The 16,967-nt window shown below is 42.3% G+C and overlaps 1 protein-coding gene across 1 annotated transcript; it reads left to right on the top strand.

Moving 5' to 3' along the window:
* The first annotated feature begins 4,038 nt into the window (after window positions 1-4,038).
* FAS (Fas cell surface death receptor) lies at window positions 4,039-16,493 on the top strand. The gene is made up of 9 exons (XM_054276550.1): window positions 4,039-4,115; window positions 10,318-10,465; window positions 10,982-11,116; window positions 13,063-13,171; window positions 13,689-13,753; window positions 14,106-14,174; window positions 14,326-14,393; window positions 14,885-14,909; window positions 15,716-16,493. Exons 1-9 carry the CDS (start codon window positions 4,059-4,061, stop codon window positions 16,135-16,137), a joined length of 1,098 nt encoding a protein of 365 aa, XP_054132525.1. The 5' UTR covers window positions 4,039-4,058; the 3' UTR covers window positions 16,138-16,493.
* Window positions 16,494-16,967: the final 474 nt, after the last annotated feature.

The following is a 16,967-nucleotide window of genomic DNA, read 5'->3' as shown; positions in this document are numbered from 1 at the left end:
TCCTGTATCTCCTTCTCCAGAAGAGAACTGCTAGAGGACACAAGTCACTTGCTGTGAGTTTCAGTTTCCACTCTGTTTGGTTCCAGGCTGGGCTTTTGTTTCCATTCTGTTTTCTTGCTAGTGTGGGTTTTTTCAGATAAACAGTAGCATCTCTGTCTCCACAGGTGGGTATATCAGGTCACTGTTACTTTTAAAAGGAGTACACTGCATGCCAGAACACCCTGATCTGTGATTTGATGCAACACCAGGTAGCACCCTTATGAAAAATCCCCACAGGGTCTTCATAAACCCCTCTGGTCACACGCTGCTCTCCCTCTTCTGTGCTGGCATGTCAGCTTCTCCACACAAAGAACAGGGTGTCAGGGCCAACAAAGTGCTTCTCTACCACATCACGTTACAAAGAGCCTTTCACTGCACCACAAAACCAGGGGATTGGAAGTAGTGGTTCACAGTGGTTTATGAACAAAGGGTGTCAGAATCTGGCCACACCACACTGCAACAAATAGCCATATTTACAGTGGTTACAGATCTTCTCTGGTCTTTGAGGCCATAATGCAAGGGGTGCAGCAAGGTCACTGTTCCAATGTTGTTTTGAAGATCTGTGAAAGTGTCATAAAACTGTCCTGGCCAAGAGCTCATTATTTAAATACTGATGCAACTCTAATAATTTCCCAATAGTGTTAGCTGATGTTTGTGACATGAGTCACATCACTGAAGAGGTTTGAATCAAAGATGAAGGAGATATCATCGAACTGCATGAGTAATGGATCACTCACCCTAGTACTTGAACAAAAAGCCAAAAGTTGGCATGAACAGCCAACGAAGGTTGGTTGCTCTTGAACATACATGAGGGAGAGGAGAGGCAAAACAGGAAAGCAAAAGAAAACAAAAGACAGAAACTGAAACAAACAAACTAAGAAACAAACCAACAATGGTCTTCCAATGTGTATTTTAGGTCAAAGGAGAATTTAAGTTTGATGGGACTACTTTGGTCAAGTTATACTACACAGTTAATCTATTGCCCAATCTTAGTACAAAAGAACTGCTAAAGATTACAAAAATGCCAAAATCTAAACAAAATATTAAAAAAATTAAAATTAAAAATTTCTAATAATTTAACAGAGAAAAATGTAGTAGAAAGCAAGTCAGATCTTATGCTTCCTCCCCCATTATTTTCCCTCTGGAATATAAATATGGATTCAATATTCTGAGGTGAGACCAATATAATGCACAGGGCCCTTAATTATGTGTTATTGCACCTTGACAAGTTTTTCTTCACCTGGAGAGACTAGGTAAGTTTACCTTCTCAGAAACTTAGCAATCCACAATATCATAATACATCAACAGAATCAGCTTGCTTCTTTAGGTGCAGCAGCTTTCTGGAGAGGGAAGAAAACGTTTGATGCCAGTTAAAGTGTGAATAACAATTCCAAATCAGAAACACCAAATGCAAGAATACTGTCACCATGTGTGTCCAAAATTATTCCCTGGCTGGTTTTGCTCAGAGCAGAATTTCCTATGAGCAGTGTACATGTGACATAGGACAACAATTACAAGGGGGAAAAAGAAACACAATGCACACCTACACACAAATTAAATCATCACAGTAAAAAAACAAAAAAAATTACTTTATTTCCAGAACCTTACATTTTTAAAGCTGGAATTGCAAAGGAGCTAAAAAGTGTGTGTTCCTCGAGTTGCATCCTGCCCCAGCCTGACCCCTGTTCCCACATTAGGCGAGGCACAAGGCCATCTGCTGGCAGAGAGAAACTGCAGAGCCTGTATTGCTCAGCAGGCCGCTGCTGACACAAGAACTAAGCTTTAGCTGAAGGGTGAGTAAAGAAAAGAGTCAATGCTGCCACTTTTACCAGCTGAAAAGAAGCTGCTGCAACACAAGGAACAGAGCAAAGATGAAAACACTGGCCTTATAGTCCTCACTGATACCAACTATTTGTTTGACTAGTCTCACAGTTAGAATAGTCAAACTGTAGGATCACATTTACAGGACATATACTAAATGAACCAGCCTAACCTTCTGGAACTAAAGAACAATGTCATCTTTGTGGATAAAAAAAGCTGATGTTGCAAGAATAAAGAAGCAGAAAAGTTGCTGACAAACACAGGGGGGTCAACTCGAGTAAAATGACACAGCATCTACCAATTAGATGAAGGAAAAGATGCATGCTTGCCTCATGGACAAAGCAGAGCGACCAATCAAGAGATGCATGGACAGAGCAGAGCTACCAATTAAACAGTGCGTGACTGTGTAGGCCAAGATAAGAAGTAAATATAAAAAATGTTTAGAAGCACCATAAACAGCTTTTGCTTGATTCACATTAAATCATGCAGAGGCCTTTGTCTTCTCATCAAACAACAAAAAAGTCCTCCAAGCACATTTCTCTTTCTTCATTATATATATAAAAACCCCCCACAACTATAGTTATTAACTACATAAGGTACGACTTCACGTCACACGCAGGCACTTTTGTTTTGACGTGAATCTGATAGCTTCTCAAAGCTCCCTACCTAAGAGAAAAACAGCTCACCGCAAAGAAGCTACATGCACACAGTCATCACACCCTGGGGGCAGGGAGGAGTGCAAACCACATGCACCCCACAGACTAGAGTGACATCAGAGGAAGGTACCGGGCAAATAGTGCGAGAGGCACACCGAGGTGCCGCTGAACCCTGAGCAATGCCTGCTGAGGGCCCGGCCACATTCGGTTTGGATTTTAGGGCAAAACACAGTCCCCTGGAGCGATGGATCTGGAAACAATTCTACCAAGCTTTCTGCTGCACCAACGATCCGGATCTGGACAACACTGCTTGCAGTCCCTACTCCACCCCTACCCGCACGCAAATTTCCGCTAAAATTAGCAGCCTCACAGACACGCTGCTTTGGGTTTGCCCAGTAGGAACCAGAGACGTGTAACACAGGCACTGCACACAAGAGAGATGCCTCTCCCTCCTTACATTCCATACTGCCACTGGGAAGGCAAAAAGTGGATTGTTCAAGGCTACTCCAAAGGCAGCATCTCTAAAAGTGTGTCAGCAGTACTTTTGGTTCATCCGGAAGTGGTTTAAAAGCCTGAAGTATTTAAAACAGGAGCTATTTTTTTGTCGATGCTATGTATTGCAGCTAAGAGCCCCATACTAGCAGAAAAGTAGAAGAGTTTTTGAAAATCTGAGTCATAAACCACTGAAAAATGGTGTTTAAAATGAAAATGCCATCTCGATTGCAACCATGGTCCTCCCAAGGCAATCGAATCATGTCAAAACCTGAAAGATGAAAACACATATCGATAACTAACTCCATCACGTCATTTCTAACTCTACAAAGGAGGCCAGACTACCAGCATTTCAAACCTCTGAAAGCTCGCAGGAAAAACACAAGAACTGACTGGAAATAGGCAGAAAATAGAAGTCACGGGCTTGCGCAACCCTTTCAATAAGACAGCAAAGGGCAGTACTGCCTGCTGCAGTGAGTTTAGCCTGTCCTGAGTGCCTGCTCCATTCTACCCATACGGGACTGCCCGCCCTTGGCAGTACTTGAAAAACAGAGTTTCTGCCCCGGTAGGGAGGCAATAGCTCCACCCAGCACCTGAAGCGGAGGAATCGAATGCGTCATTCCCAGCACTAAGGCTGCTGGCTCGGTGACCTCGGGGCCGTGCCTGGCACCCCGAGCTGCCGAGTGGGTGTCCCCGGCCAAGCACCCGCGGTCCCCGCGTCCCCGGGACACCCGAGCGGGAGCTCCGAGCGCTCTCTCCCGGTCACCGCGGGGCTCGGGGCTGTCCCGCCGGTGTCCGCGGCTCGCCCGGCGGCCGGAGCCCTGCCCGGGGCCGGATCACCGCGCCCGGGCTGCCGTGCCCCACGGCCGGCCCAGCCCAGCCCAGCCCCCCGCTCCGTGCCGAGCCGGGCCGTGCCGGGGGCGGGCCGTGCCGTGCCGTGCCGTGTTTGCCAACATGGGAGGAGCGGCGGGGCATGGGAGGGCACAGGCAGCTCGGGCTGTCCCGCAGGAACGGGCCACTTCCCGTCGGAGAGTGCCGGGCAGCGGCGGCATGGGGACAGTGCGGGACGGCGGCGGCGTGGCCCGAGGGTTCCTTGCCCTGCTCCTCGTAAGTGTCCGCCCCAGCGGGGCGGCGGGCGGGCGGCGGGGCCGGCGGGGACGAGGAACGCGGCGCCGCGGGGCGGGGAGCGCTGCCCGGCTGCTGCTCGGCACCGGCCGTGGCAAACTTGTTAGCGACGTTTCAGTCAGCTCGTTGGGCGATGTTTTAAGTGGAAAAAACTCATTTTCAAGTTCAGGCAGTTCTGAAGGGTGCTCAGTGAGGTGCGTGTTGTGTCAAGCGGACGGAGGAAAAGGGGGATGGATGCAGGTGGCTGTAGGTGGGGGCACCCAGGGACAGCTGGCGCTGGTCCGCAGGCACCCACAGCGGCCGGAGCCGCGGGCCAGGCAGGTGCAGAGTCCCCGCTCCGCCAGCACGGGGAGGTGCGGGACGTGCCCGGGCTAAAACCGGGCTCGGTGGGAGCCGACCTGCGCTGCACCTCAGCCGATCCCTACCAGCGAGCAGGGAAAGCAACATAAAAGCAAATACCTGTGGAGCAGGAGTTCCATAGAGGAGAACCTCTATGACAGCGGCCCAGGAGAAGCCAGAGGAATGGTCCAAGCCTGGCGTCAGCATTTACTGGAATCAGTAGGGCAGGGCCTTCCTTTTTGCATGAGCCATGCCTGTGCACACAGTGAGTCCCTTCTGAGAGCTTCCGTCTCCTGTCTCTCTCATCAGTAAAGTTACCTTGACAAAGATCCATTCCGAACGGCCGCCGTCAGCAGCAGGGAAAGTAAGGAAGTATCAGTGTGTGTCAGTGGTCAGCACAGGGTCTGCGCTGGTCCGGGTGCGTTGCTGCAGCGGCAGGGAGCTCCAGGGCAGCACACCTGGGCAGGTGCAGGGTGTGTGGCTGCCCTGGCTCGGCCTGTGCCCGGGCAGAGCTGCCCTGAGCCCAGGGATGCCGGGGGATGAGGCGGGTGGCAGTGAGCCCTGCTGGACTGCACAGCCACCTGGAAGTGTGCCTGCAGAACACACTGCTAACCCAGCCCAATTCTCCCGTTCCAGAGACACCTCGCTGCAGCTGACCGAAGTATCTTCGCCATGTGGTTTTATTGCTAAAAAACGCAGTTTGTTTTGTGATTTGTCAGGTTAAAGTCTAGTCTTAATGTATAAACAAATCAAATTGTGATCTGACCAACTGCATAACAGGTTGGTCAGATCACAATTTGATTTGTTTATACTCTATCCATGCCCCTGCACAAATCATCAAAGCATAATTAAATACAAAGGAGGATTCTCCTCTGCTGACAGAAGTGTGTATTACCTTTTCCTGTACAGGAGCAGCCAACTAGTGACAGAAACATCAGTGTAGCTCAGTATGTTAGAACAATTCAGAATATATATCTTAAGATTAAAAATAATTTCATTTATAACACTGCTCCAGAGAATATATATATTTTCTCTTATTTTCCAGTTGTTTCCAAATTTCAGTATATCTTAGAAAGACTGTAGCATTCCTACATAATCTCTATTTTTAAAAAGGTTTTTGTTTTAATTAGCATGTTGTTTCACTGCTTATAAAATAATAAACATGGTCAGAGTTTGGCATGTTATTTCATTAAACCAGAACATGAAAACAGTTTGTTAAATGAGACCTCAATTTTGCAAGGAATCCCTGCTACACTCAAGGGATAGTCATGCAAAAATAGCCATGGTCTATAAAGTTAGAAAACATCCAAGTTCTCCATGTAGAAAAAGCTACAAAGCTACGTATGACTGAGACATACTTGTATCAGTTTAGAGACAGATTTTAGGAGAAAATGCTCTGGAATTAATGTTTCCTCTAAAGAGAAGGGCTCCAATAATCCCTTTTTGCCAATGAGAGAAATGAATACTAGTGGGTGCAAGTGAAAATAAACCCTGTTTATTAACAAAACAAGATACCCACAAGACAGAAAAATAAATTGAACCTTATATCCCCAACCCAGCCCCATGGCCAGGGGGCAAGGATGGTGGCTGCTCCCTTTGTCTCAGGAAAGGGAAGAAAAAAAAATCCATGCAGCAGCTCAGGCAAAAAGTAGATAGGAACCTGTTGAGCTTCTGGCTTTGGTCTGCTCCTCACAGCAGATGAAACTGGTGGGGTTTAGTGTCCTTTATTTGCTGGCCTGGGTCTTTCCCACCACCCCATAGGCTCCCTGGACTGCAAGCCGAAACAGATCAAGTGGAAAAATAAAACCAAAAAGAAACCACTGAATGATTTCTGCTGAAGTCCAGGGGGAAAGGTGGCGGAAGACAAAGAAGAGCTGCTTTCCTGAGCAGGCAGGGATGCAGGTGGAGCACAGGCAGTGAGCTAACAGTCCGAGGCGCAGCGCGAAGCGCGCCAGAGAGAGAACCGAGCCCGCTCCCGGCCTTCCCAGGCCCCAGCCCAGCCTCCTGCTTCATCTCCAACCTCTCCTGGCCTTTAGGGAATGAAGTACCACCATAAAATCCCCTCAAGACAGCCCTCCACAGGAATAGGCCAGAGAGTGAACGTTATGTAAATATTTTGTAATTATGATATGACCACAAAGCAGGCAGTTTTCCGGAAGTTCAGAAGATGTACCTTTGAAAACAAGGTTCCTGCATTACTGCATTGGCCTTTCTTCCTCATATCATGGAAAACTAATACACAGATTTGCATGCATAAACAGCCATAAAATGGTGGGATGACCCAAGACTCAAGTGCGAAGTACAAAGGCCCCAATTCTGGAAACATGTCTGTGCATGGTTCCACCGTAACCACCCTCATCTCTGCAGTAACTCACTGAACAAAGAGAAAATCATAAGAAAACCATTTTGTGTTATAAAAGAAAAAGGGTGAGGGTTGCTAGATTTCTATCTGACAAGCTCTAATTCATGCTTAGCTTCAACAAATTGAGGTGAGAGCTGTCAATATCTCTCCCAACTCTCCAAATAGTGTAGTATTTACTACACTTACTACTGTAGTATTTACTAGTAGGTGCTTAGTAGTACAGTACTTCTGAAGAGCAAAACCCAACAAAATAACCAATCATACAACCCCCAGCGCCAGTATGTTTTTTCAGTTTGCATGTGAGTCAGCTGAGATATGAAAGGGTAGTGGATTGAATTTGAACAGTGAGTGTTTCAAGGTGCTGAACAGTCTGAGGCTATTTGCTCTCACAGGCACTAAACACACACATTTCCCTTGGAATTTAAGAAGCTCAGGGTGCTTCTAGATGTAGGGAAATACCAACTCCCATTGCTGGGCTTTAAAAAATTGATTTTTGTTCTTTTCATAAAAGATTTTAGAATGTAAAATACTATTTTTAGAGGTTGTTTTGGTACTAACTGAGATTCAGCCTTGGTGGGAGAAAAAAAAAGACTTGGAGGAAAAATGATACTAGAGGTTTTGGAAGAAGAAATTTCATGTCATAGTGAAAGAATTGGAGAAGAGTATCCTCTTAAGATTACTCTTTGAGTGAAATTACTCTTTGAAAAGGCCAGCCTGACAGAGTTAATACAAGGGAGATTAATTACAGAGATAAGCATATTAAAATGAAGCTAGTTCTGGCAACTTAACTTCCACAAGGCAAAAAAAACCAAGAAAAATCAGAAAAATCCCTCCTCCTCCTTTTTTTAACACTTAGAAAGCCCCTGATGAGCTCATGTACCTAGGTCCATGTAACAAATATGGAGTGGAAAAAAAAAAGGCCACATACTGTAACCATCAGTCTTCTCATCCATCAGCATTTATAGATGAGAAATGGGAGAAGGGGCGTGCTAAAAATAAAATGTATTACTAAGATAACAGGAGAAAACAGAGACTTTTTTTTTCTCAGGGTTGACATTGTAAAGTTTTAAAAAGTCCTGTATGCAAATTACAAGCTCACACACTTCCAAAGCTGAGATTACATACCTATAAGCTGTGTCTTGCACAAGCTTTTCTGTTGAAATAGATTGAGATGTCATGAAGAATACCTTGACAGAGGAAGAGCTGGAGAGTCCCAAAATGACACGAGTATTCAAAGGAATGAAAGTTCTTGTCACTGTGCCCTAGAAATGCAGATGAAAACAGGTTTCATAAAAGTGTCCTTAGCAAATACCTGTTGGTGAAAGCATTTTGGAGGGCCCTGTTGTAATGAAGGAGAGGAAGCAGGTAGAAAACTCTTTTCATTGTCTGGGCAATGCAAATGCAGCAAAACCAGAAAATCTGGGCTCATATTTTTATGGGTTCTGCTAAGGGTAGATGTCCCCAACTGATTGATCTTATTTCCATTGACTGCTTAGTGCAATCTAAGTCTTCAGTTTAGATACCAAAACTAATTTTTTTAGGTTGAGAAAGTTGAAAGGGAGTCTCTGTGACTCATTCTGGGCTGAAAACATACAACCACTGCTTGAGTGTACATGTCATAAAAAAGCACCTATCATCCCTGTCTAAAAGCCCCTAAACTGCTTCCTTTCTGATATTGGTGTTTACTGCTCAGTGACAACAGAAAAGCAACTAAGGTGTGCACAGGAAGCTAAATGACTATTATTTCTTTTCTGTTTTTTTTTTTTCCTATGAGACACCCCCAAATTTGTAAATAGCAAATGGATTGCCTTTACGAAGGTGCAAATCCAGGAGGAAAAATGTTTGAAAAAATTAGGGCGTTGCTTTGAAGAAAAGCCTTCAGAGTTTTATCATTATTCCTTCCACAGGAAGATGTTGTAAGACATCCCTGCAAGCAGAGCCAATGTAGGTGTTTGGTGCTGCTTGAGTGTCAAATTCTGAGAAGTCAGCCCCACTTCTTGTAAGTGTACCAGGAAGTTCATCTCCGTGAGCAGGAGCAGAGGGCATCCATCTGAAAATGTTCTGCTTCTGTAGCTCCTCATACCAGCACAGCCCGTTTGTACAAAAGCATAAACAAGAGGCAGGGAGCTTTGCTGGTGTGAGGGAACAGGGAGCAGGGAGCTTTGCTGGTGTGAGGGAACACATCTCTGCACTCACCGTGTTTGCAGGCATTTGGTAAAATAAGCAAGGTTTTACCGGTATTAGTAATTTAGAAATATGTTTCCTTCTTTGATTATATTCTATTTTCTGCATGACTCTCTCGACATTTCCTTCATACTGCTTTAGGAAAAACCAAACCAGACTGGTCATACATCTCTGACTATATTTTAGTGATTATTTTTTAATTGGACTTTCTAACCCAGTGTTTAGTGAGGTAGCTCTCCTAGACAAAAGGAAAACAAATCACACTAATTTGGCACATCCACTTGAAAGCTTCTGTGGAGACTTTAATTTTTTTAACACTAGGATTCAGAGGAGAGCACTCTGAAAGCTTTGGCAGCAAAGGAGGAGAGAGCACCAAGCAGGGGAATTGATGGGCATATCCCTACTCAGAGTTTCTCCAGTGCTAATTATGCTGTTTCAGCTGCTGGAGCTTCACCTCCAGGTGCAAAGAAAGGCCTTCTTAATTACGTCCAGTAACTAATAGTATATATATTTTAAACAGACAGCTGCTAAGGAAATAAAATTCTTTCCACCTTCTCACTTGTGAATAGACGAGAGGATGAAAAGAAGTGGCTACCTGTAGAAGGCAATGATCTTATTGGTTACATCATTAGTTAGCAACAGATAACACTTCCTTCACTTGAGAGCCCAGTTTGATATCCAAAATGCTTTTTCAGTAATTTAACATAAAGAGTTTTCTGCATCTAACTGAAATTGTGGTCAGCATCCATAGCTCCATTATGTAGACATCTCATATTTAGTGTATGTACAGTAAATATAGAATTGCCCAGAAAATGTTGCTGAGAAGAAGGCAAACTATACCAGATTTATCCTTATCATTCTTCCTCCTTCTTCCAAAGTAATACAAAAACCATGGTTTGGCCTCTGGGCCACAGTGCTTTATTATTATCATGAGAAGAGGCAGGGCAGGGGCCACCAGTAAACCTCTACTGCCTAATGACCAAAATAAAGACAAACAAACAAAAAGCTCCCAGCACTATACAATTTACAGTGCAAATTGACAGTGCAATTGACAGTGCAAAAAATTCAAAGAAATGGATCTGTTGTAATTAATTTGAAAGGAGAGTGTTTGTAAAGGTAGTGTTCATGGCTTTAATATGGGCCCTCATTGTCTATTAAATCTAAAGCAATGAACAGTTTTAATAAGGGAGTGAATTTTAATATGTTTAGTTATAGATAATGCTACTAATGTGACTCTTCTACACAGTTTTAGTGCACAGTCCTAAACATTTTTTTGTCTAATTTTCTGTTCTCTCCTAGGTGGCTCTCCTAGTTATTGAAACACAGTGCAAAAATGACACTGAACCCCTAATAACATCCAATAGGAGAATCATTTCCAAGAGGGAAGCTTACTGCCAGGAGGATGAATACAATTTAGATAATCAGTGTTGCAAGAAATGTAGAAGTGGTGAGTATGATGTGTGTTGAGAAGTCATTACTGGAGAGGCATGAGGTGGTTTCCTGGATGCAGTAGTTCATTCCAGCTGTATCTTTGTTTTGTTACAGGACATTAGCCACTTCAAAGATATTTCTTAAGCTCAATGCACCAATAACGTCTCACTACAAAGAGTAGTTCTCTCGTAATGTGATTGTTAGAAAAGAGCCAAGAATTAACATGCACATATTTGAAAAAGGTTGAAAAAGTGAAAACACATGCTTTTGCCTACAGGATTCCATACATTTGTGGGTTTTCCAATTTTTCATGTAGTTTTGTTTAGTGTGTTCTCCTTCAGTATTAAATTGGAGGAAGAGTGGGGATAATCAAAAGTTACGTATACTGCATTCCTGGAGTGCATCTACACATGCACAAAGAATATACATTCCATATTTGGAATCAAAAGTATTTGGGAATAAAAATGAAATTCTGATGTTAGTCTTAGAGCTGGTGGCTGCTCTCTAAATTGTTGGTTTTCTGTCTCTACAGGTTTTGTTAAAAATGTCTCCTGCCCAACAGATGTTACCAAACACTGTGCTCCATGTCAGAAAGGAAAGGAATTCATAGATCACCCCAATGACTTAGACAAGTGTCGGAGATGCAAAATGTGTGACAGCCACTTTGGTAAGTCTATAGAAATAGCAACTGTAGCAATGACTCCTCTTTCACACAGGATTTCACTGAAAAGTCTCCACAATTCCTAGTCGTGGTTAGCACGCAGAGTCAAAACTTTTAGTGGTAGGACATGAATGAATTTGTGAGAAAGTAGTAAGTTTATCCTCCAGCTCCCTTTCATCAAGCACAAAGTAGGAAGACAAATAGTTGGTCCATTATTTCTCCAAATATCTGCCTTTGCTTAGCCAAAGCCCTTGCTAAGCTGACACTGTACAAACTGGTTAGAGTCAAGGAAGGCAAGTTCTCCCTCTTCTTCACCCGCTGTTTAAAAGAGGGGTATAAAAAGTAATGATTTTTTAATAGCGTTTCACAAATTGATAATGTTCTTTAAAACTGATTGTTGTCTTTTGAAAGACACTCAGGATGCAGTTTGGGACAGTGTGTGAGGCTGTGAGGCCAGCCCTCCTGGGGCAGAGCAGGGGCTCACCCAGCCAGGGCTCTGCAGTCAGCAGTGCAGGCACGAGGGGCTGTTCAGGGATAGCACAAACCAACCTGTCTGCTTTCTGGGGTCTGGACCCTGCAGTCTGTCAGCATCCACAGCTGAGGGAAAGGACACTGGAAGATCTGTCCCTGCCTAGTCATTTCAGTGTCTATTTATGAGCCCTCTGTTCATGAACCTGCTGGGTGACAGCAGAAATTCACTACCTGTTGCATATATACCCATCACAGATTTTTTTTAAAAATTCCATTAAACTTATCTCCTACCAGTTCCACCAGGTGTCCTGTAGATGTCCTCTGCTTGGATTTAGGGAATGACAGTTATTCATTCCTCATACTCAAAATCAAGTTTAGTGAATGGACAGACAGTTCTCAACTCCAATATGGGTGTACTCAGATCACCTGTTGGAATATCAATCTTTAGTCCTCTCCCCTTCCTTTAGGACCTCAATATGAATAGAAAACTTTCCTCTCATTTTCTACTATAATAAGCATTTTTGTGTGGGTGATGAAATTGGTAAGAGTGAAACAATTGAGTATTTTATATGTGTCACAATTATTAAAACTGAAGGGAGGAAAAGGGTAATGGCTAGTCACAATATTCCACTGACAGTAATGTAGTTCAAGAGAGGTCAGTAGACCGACAAGAGGAAAATTAACACTGAAGTTCCATGTGAACCATTCTTATGATCGTTCATATCCACTATTTCCATGAGTTACTTCAGCATTGATGTCACAGTAGAGCTTCATCAAATTTTGAAATATCAAGTAGTTTCAAAGTACAGCAGGGCACTGAATATAGTAACTCAAAAATTTGTTCTGTTTTTATATACCTATGAAAATAGCTTTCATAGTAGGGAGATACAGTAATTTTTAATGCAGAAGTATATTTTTCATGGATGGAGATAGCATTATCATATAAACTGAGGAGAGGAGAAAATTAATAATTTGTTTTGATTCTTAAGAGGAATACTTAACATGGATATGTTAGCCAAAAAAGAGACAGGGGAATTCCCCATCATTGGAGGTCTTCAAGAAAAGGTAAAACTTTTTGTCTGTCAGGGAGTGCAAAGAACCCATCTCCATTACCAAGTAGGGAGATTGGCTGTGTGGTCTTCTGAGTTTCCTTCTGGAAACTCAGAAGTTTTCAATACTAAATGGGAAAAAGAAGTTAGGATTTGGCTGTGCTGAATGAGTCCTCTCCTGAAGAGAACTGCACTGTGTGATGAGTTTCAGAGCTGCGCTGTGTGATGGATGAGCTTTCTGCGCTCCCGTCCAGCAGAGGTCTCTCTGGCAGCTCTGCCAGCCCAGCTCCTTAGAAAAGCTCCGTGTGTGTATTATAAAGCTAAGCCTTGCCAGTTCCAGCAGAGGTGGAGCTAGCAGCAAGTCTGAGGACAAGACTTTGTGGGCAGAAGCCTGCTTTTTCACACTAGTACACTTAAGAGATCTGTTTTTAGGGCTGGAGGTTGTGAAGAACTGTACCCCAGAAGAGGACACGCAGTGTGCCTGTGTAAAGAACCATTTCTGCAGTTCTACAGGATGTGACACTTGCACTCCATGTACCATGTAAGTTCATGCCTTCATCACTACATATGAAATTGTTAATATGTAATCACATTTTTTTTCCAGCTGGTTTCAAGGCAGAGGCTAAGGTAATCTATAACCTCAGGGAAGGCATACCAATTTTCCTTTGCACCTGAGCTGACTGAGTTCAGTCAGCTCAATTTGCAGCCAGGAAGGCTTTCCAAAAGCATGCAGAAAAAATTATGTATCCACTGAGTTTGCATATGCTTTTCAAAAAGTCTAATAAAGTATCTGAGCTTTCCTGTTGTCTTTGTGTGATCTGCTGTTACTTTGAAATATAATTTCATACGTTTTCCCACTGCCACAAATTTTCATGTCATTTTCGTACCTATTAAATTCCAAACCCCAAGATCAGGAATTTAGAATATGAAACTAGCATATTTATCAGCAAAATGTGAAATATTTTGCTGATAAAGCATCTCAGAAGATTTGATTTGCTCTCTGAACAGCTTAAGAGAGAAAAAACATTCCCTAATAATTTGTGTTCATATTTTCTCAGATGTGAAAGCGGTGTAATTGAAGAGCAATGTACTGCAGCTTCAGACACTGTGTGTGGAACCAAAGGTACCAATTAAAATGTAGCAAGGTGCAGCACGTGCTGTATTTTGAGCGGCAATTGCAATTGTCCTGTTCTACACACTGGCCATAGTAATTCCTGACAGCTCAGGGCCTCAGTCCCACTGTTCCCTCTACTGACCTGCAGAGTATGATTTTCCCTTGATCACTGTGCAGGTGTAGGGGCTGTTACCCCTCTTTAGGGGCAGCTCACCATAGGTTATGTCTTTAACATATTTGGCTTTTGTGTTAGGAGGGCTTTTAAAACCTGACACGGTCTTGTTTAAAATTTGGTGTGCTGCTGTATTGCATTTCTTGACTTAACTTTCATGCAAATTTTCCAATGTTCCAACAGATCCAGCAACGCTGTGGTTGATCATTGCTGGGGTACTACTACTACTATCAATAATAGCTGGAGCGATAGTCTGGTGTAAGTGATTCCCTGCTTATTCCTAGTACATAGTTCCTAGTTATACTCTGAATGAGGTATTTAGATGCTTATTCAAATATAATTTTATATTCTTGGAGTCCAAAGGAGAGATATCCTACCCTAAATTTTAAAAATGCTTTTTTTGTTTCAGACAAGAGAAGAAAACAGAAGGATCTTAAAATCAATGATCCAGGTAATGGAGTTTACAAAGGAGACCATGTAAGTATTGTTGCTTTGGTCATAAAAAACTCAGCTTTATGCAAAGAACTGTTTTCCATTTAAATTGCACTGGGTCTCCCCAAATATTTGTGTGCCTTTCTTCTATGACATGAATGAAGTAAATTTTACCACAAGAATTTTTTTGGGAGAAGTAAGAGAAACCCTGTATTACTTCTTCAGGATTGTTGGAATGCTTCCTAAATCACATAACCATGATCAAAACTTCACAAATCATCAGGCCTCCACCAACCCAGGATGCTTCTGTCCCCATGCATAATTCTAGGCATTAGGAGGTGATTCCCCAAACTTACCCAAGTCAAAAGAGGTCTGTTTGTCTGGTCTGACTCTCCCATTCATAAAACAGGAATCCTGGAGAAAACTAAAAGAAAATCATAGATTTATCATGAAATGTATTTATCCTCTTAGATAAGTGTGGGATTTTACAAAGGTTGTTTCTACTTATTTCTCTCCTGCCTTTTTTTTTTTTTCAGGTGGATATACCTCTTATAGTTGAAGGTAAGAAACAATTTATCAAAATTCAGTAGAAAGAGAAAACAGATACAGATAAAAAAGTCCTAAACTAAAAAAAAAAACAGAGTATTTTTGTGTAGACTTTGCCACTGTCCAGACCTGTCATGCCAGCACAAAATGAACACTTGCTAAAGAAGTGCCAGTTCATATAGTGCTCATCAAGGCACTTAGTGGCATCATGGCAATCTTGCCTCAGGAGGAATTTCTGTTGTATAGGGAGCAATCATGCATTGTCTACAAGTGAATTTCAGTTCTGCATGTGGTACAGACACTAGGAAACAGCAAACTGTTTCTATAACTGTGGATATTTATGACAGGGGAACAGTCCACAATGGGATTGAAGATTCACAAACCTACATTCTGTTAAAGAACAAATCCAGAGGAGTGGTACACAACAGGAAAAAAGATAAGCTCCAAGACTGTATCACAACAGAAAACCTGTTCTGTTTCACGAGCTCTCCCAATGCTATTTTGAGAAAAATGGGTACGTGAGAGGTGACCACACTTCCATGATAGAGAAGGACAGAATAGGTTACAGAGGGAACTGAGACTCTGTTTTAGGTGGTAGAAAGCCATATGGCTGCAAGCCTGAATCTTTGAAATACCTAGCATCTGGCAGGAACTTGTAAAAAGAGACCTGCCATGCATTGTAAAAAATCACACGTAAACCATACTGAGTCACAAATACCTGAAACTTAATTTGCTTTGGATAGAAGATCAAATCTGAGTGCAGGTGATAAAACCCAGTATGATAAAAGAGCCAGGTGCATTAATTTCATTCCTGCTCCTAGATGTTGACCTGAACAAATACATTCCTGGTATTGTGGCAGAGATGACACTCACAGAAGTCAAGACATTTGTTCGTCACCGTGGTGTGTCAGAACCTGCCATAGACCAAAGCATTCACGATTTTCCTGGTGATTCATCTGAACAGAAGATTAGGCTGTTACAAGTCTGGTATCAAAGTCATGGGATGAAGGGAGCCTATGAAACCTTAATAAGGAGCCTGAGAGAGTTAAAAATGTGTGCTGTAGCTGATAAAATTGAGAAAAAACTGAAGGCAGCTATTTCCAGCTCTCAGGAAGGGGGGCAGTCTTGCAATCCTGACACTGAGCAAAGCACTCAGGAGGGTGGAAACTCTTCCAGTGAGAGTGCTGAGCTAAGTAAAGCCTCTACTGCTAGTTTGGAAGAGACCTTGCACAGAGTAACTTGAAATTTATTTCTGAATTAGTATTTCTCTAATATAAATAGCAAAGTTTTAAAATGACATTTTCATTGGCAGTTCTGATTGAACTCAAGTAAGTTATTACATGTAAAAGGAATAATTGCAAATTTTGCAGCAATATCTTTCCTTTAAAAAAAGTTCTAGCCTTTTTTCGTTGTTAAGGACTTCAAGAAGTTTTATGACTTGTTTACTAAAAGGTGCAATATAAGACTCCAGCTATAGGAGTCATTATAAGAGGAAAGAAGTTATAATTTGAAGAAAAGGAATTGTTTAAATGCATGGTCCTGCATTATTTAATCAATGTAACATTCTACATACATTAAAAATGCAGGCTGTTCCTTTTTTTTTTTTTTTGAAGGGAAAGCTCATGTTATGAGTCTACATAGGAAGAGTACTTGAAAAAATAATGTTACCTGCCTTACACCTGATTAATCTGAAATATAGGTGTTGCTGTGTATGTTCTACTCTGCTGCAAATACAATTTCTATTTTTCATGAAAGCACTTCTGTGTGTATATGGAGTTTTGTATATGTGTGCAAGTTTTCTATACTAAAAGCTCTCAGTTCTAGGTAAAAATAATTATCTCTGTTGTTCTCAGCAATGTTTGTAAGCCTCTTCTAATGTTTGAAACCTTCAGAGAAATAGGAGCATGGGGTTAATAGAGTCAGCAGCACAACATCATTTCTGGAACGCAACCTTCAGTGTGTATGATGCTTTTCTAATGCAGAAATTGATACAATAAAAGCATCTTATTCGTTAAAAAAAATCTGCATAAAACATGACTTCTGTCTTTCTTATCGTGCAGTATATAGATGCTT

Source organism: Melozone crissalis, unplaced genomic scaffold (assembly GCF_028551555.1).
Source record: "Melozone crissalis strain CALT ecotype California unplaced genomic scaffold, PUWL_Pcris_2 ptg000019l_1, whole genome shotgun sequence".
Classification (NCBI taxonomy): domain Eukaryota; kingdom Metazoa; phylum Chordata; class Aves; order Passeriformes; family Passerellidae; genus Melozone; species Melozone crissalis.
Note: the sequence above shows the minus strand (reverse complement) of the source record. Positions and strands in the feature narration are given on the sequence as shown.

What these genes read in the sequence shown, in the direction of transcription:
- FAS (XM_054276550.1), top strand. Translation starts at nt 4,059, where the DNA reads ATGGGGACAGTGCGGGACGGCGGCGGCGTGGCCCGAGGGTTCCTTGCC. An exon ending in TTGCAAGAAATGTAGAAGTG is followed by an intron (nt 10,466 to 10,981) that starts GTGAGTATGATG and finishes CTGTCTCTACAG; the next exon opens with GTTTTGTTAAAAATGTCTCC. An exon ending in ACTTGCACTCCATGTACCAT is followed by an intron (nt 13,172 to 13,688) that starts GTAAGTTCATGC and finishes ATATTTTCTCAG; the next exon opens with ATGTGAAAGCGGTGTAATTG.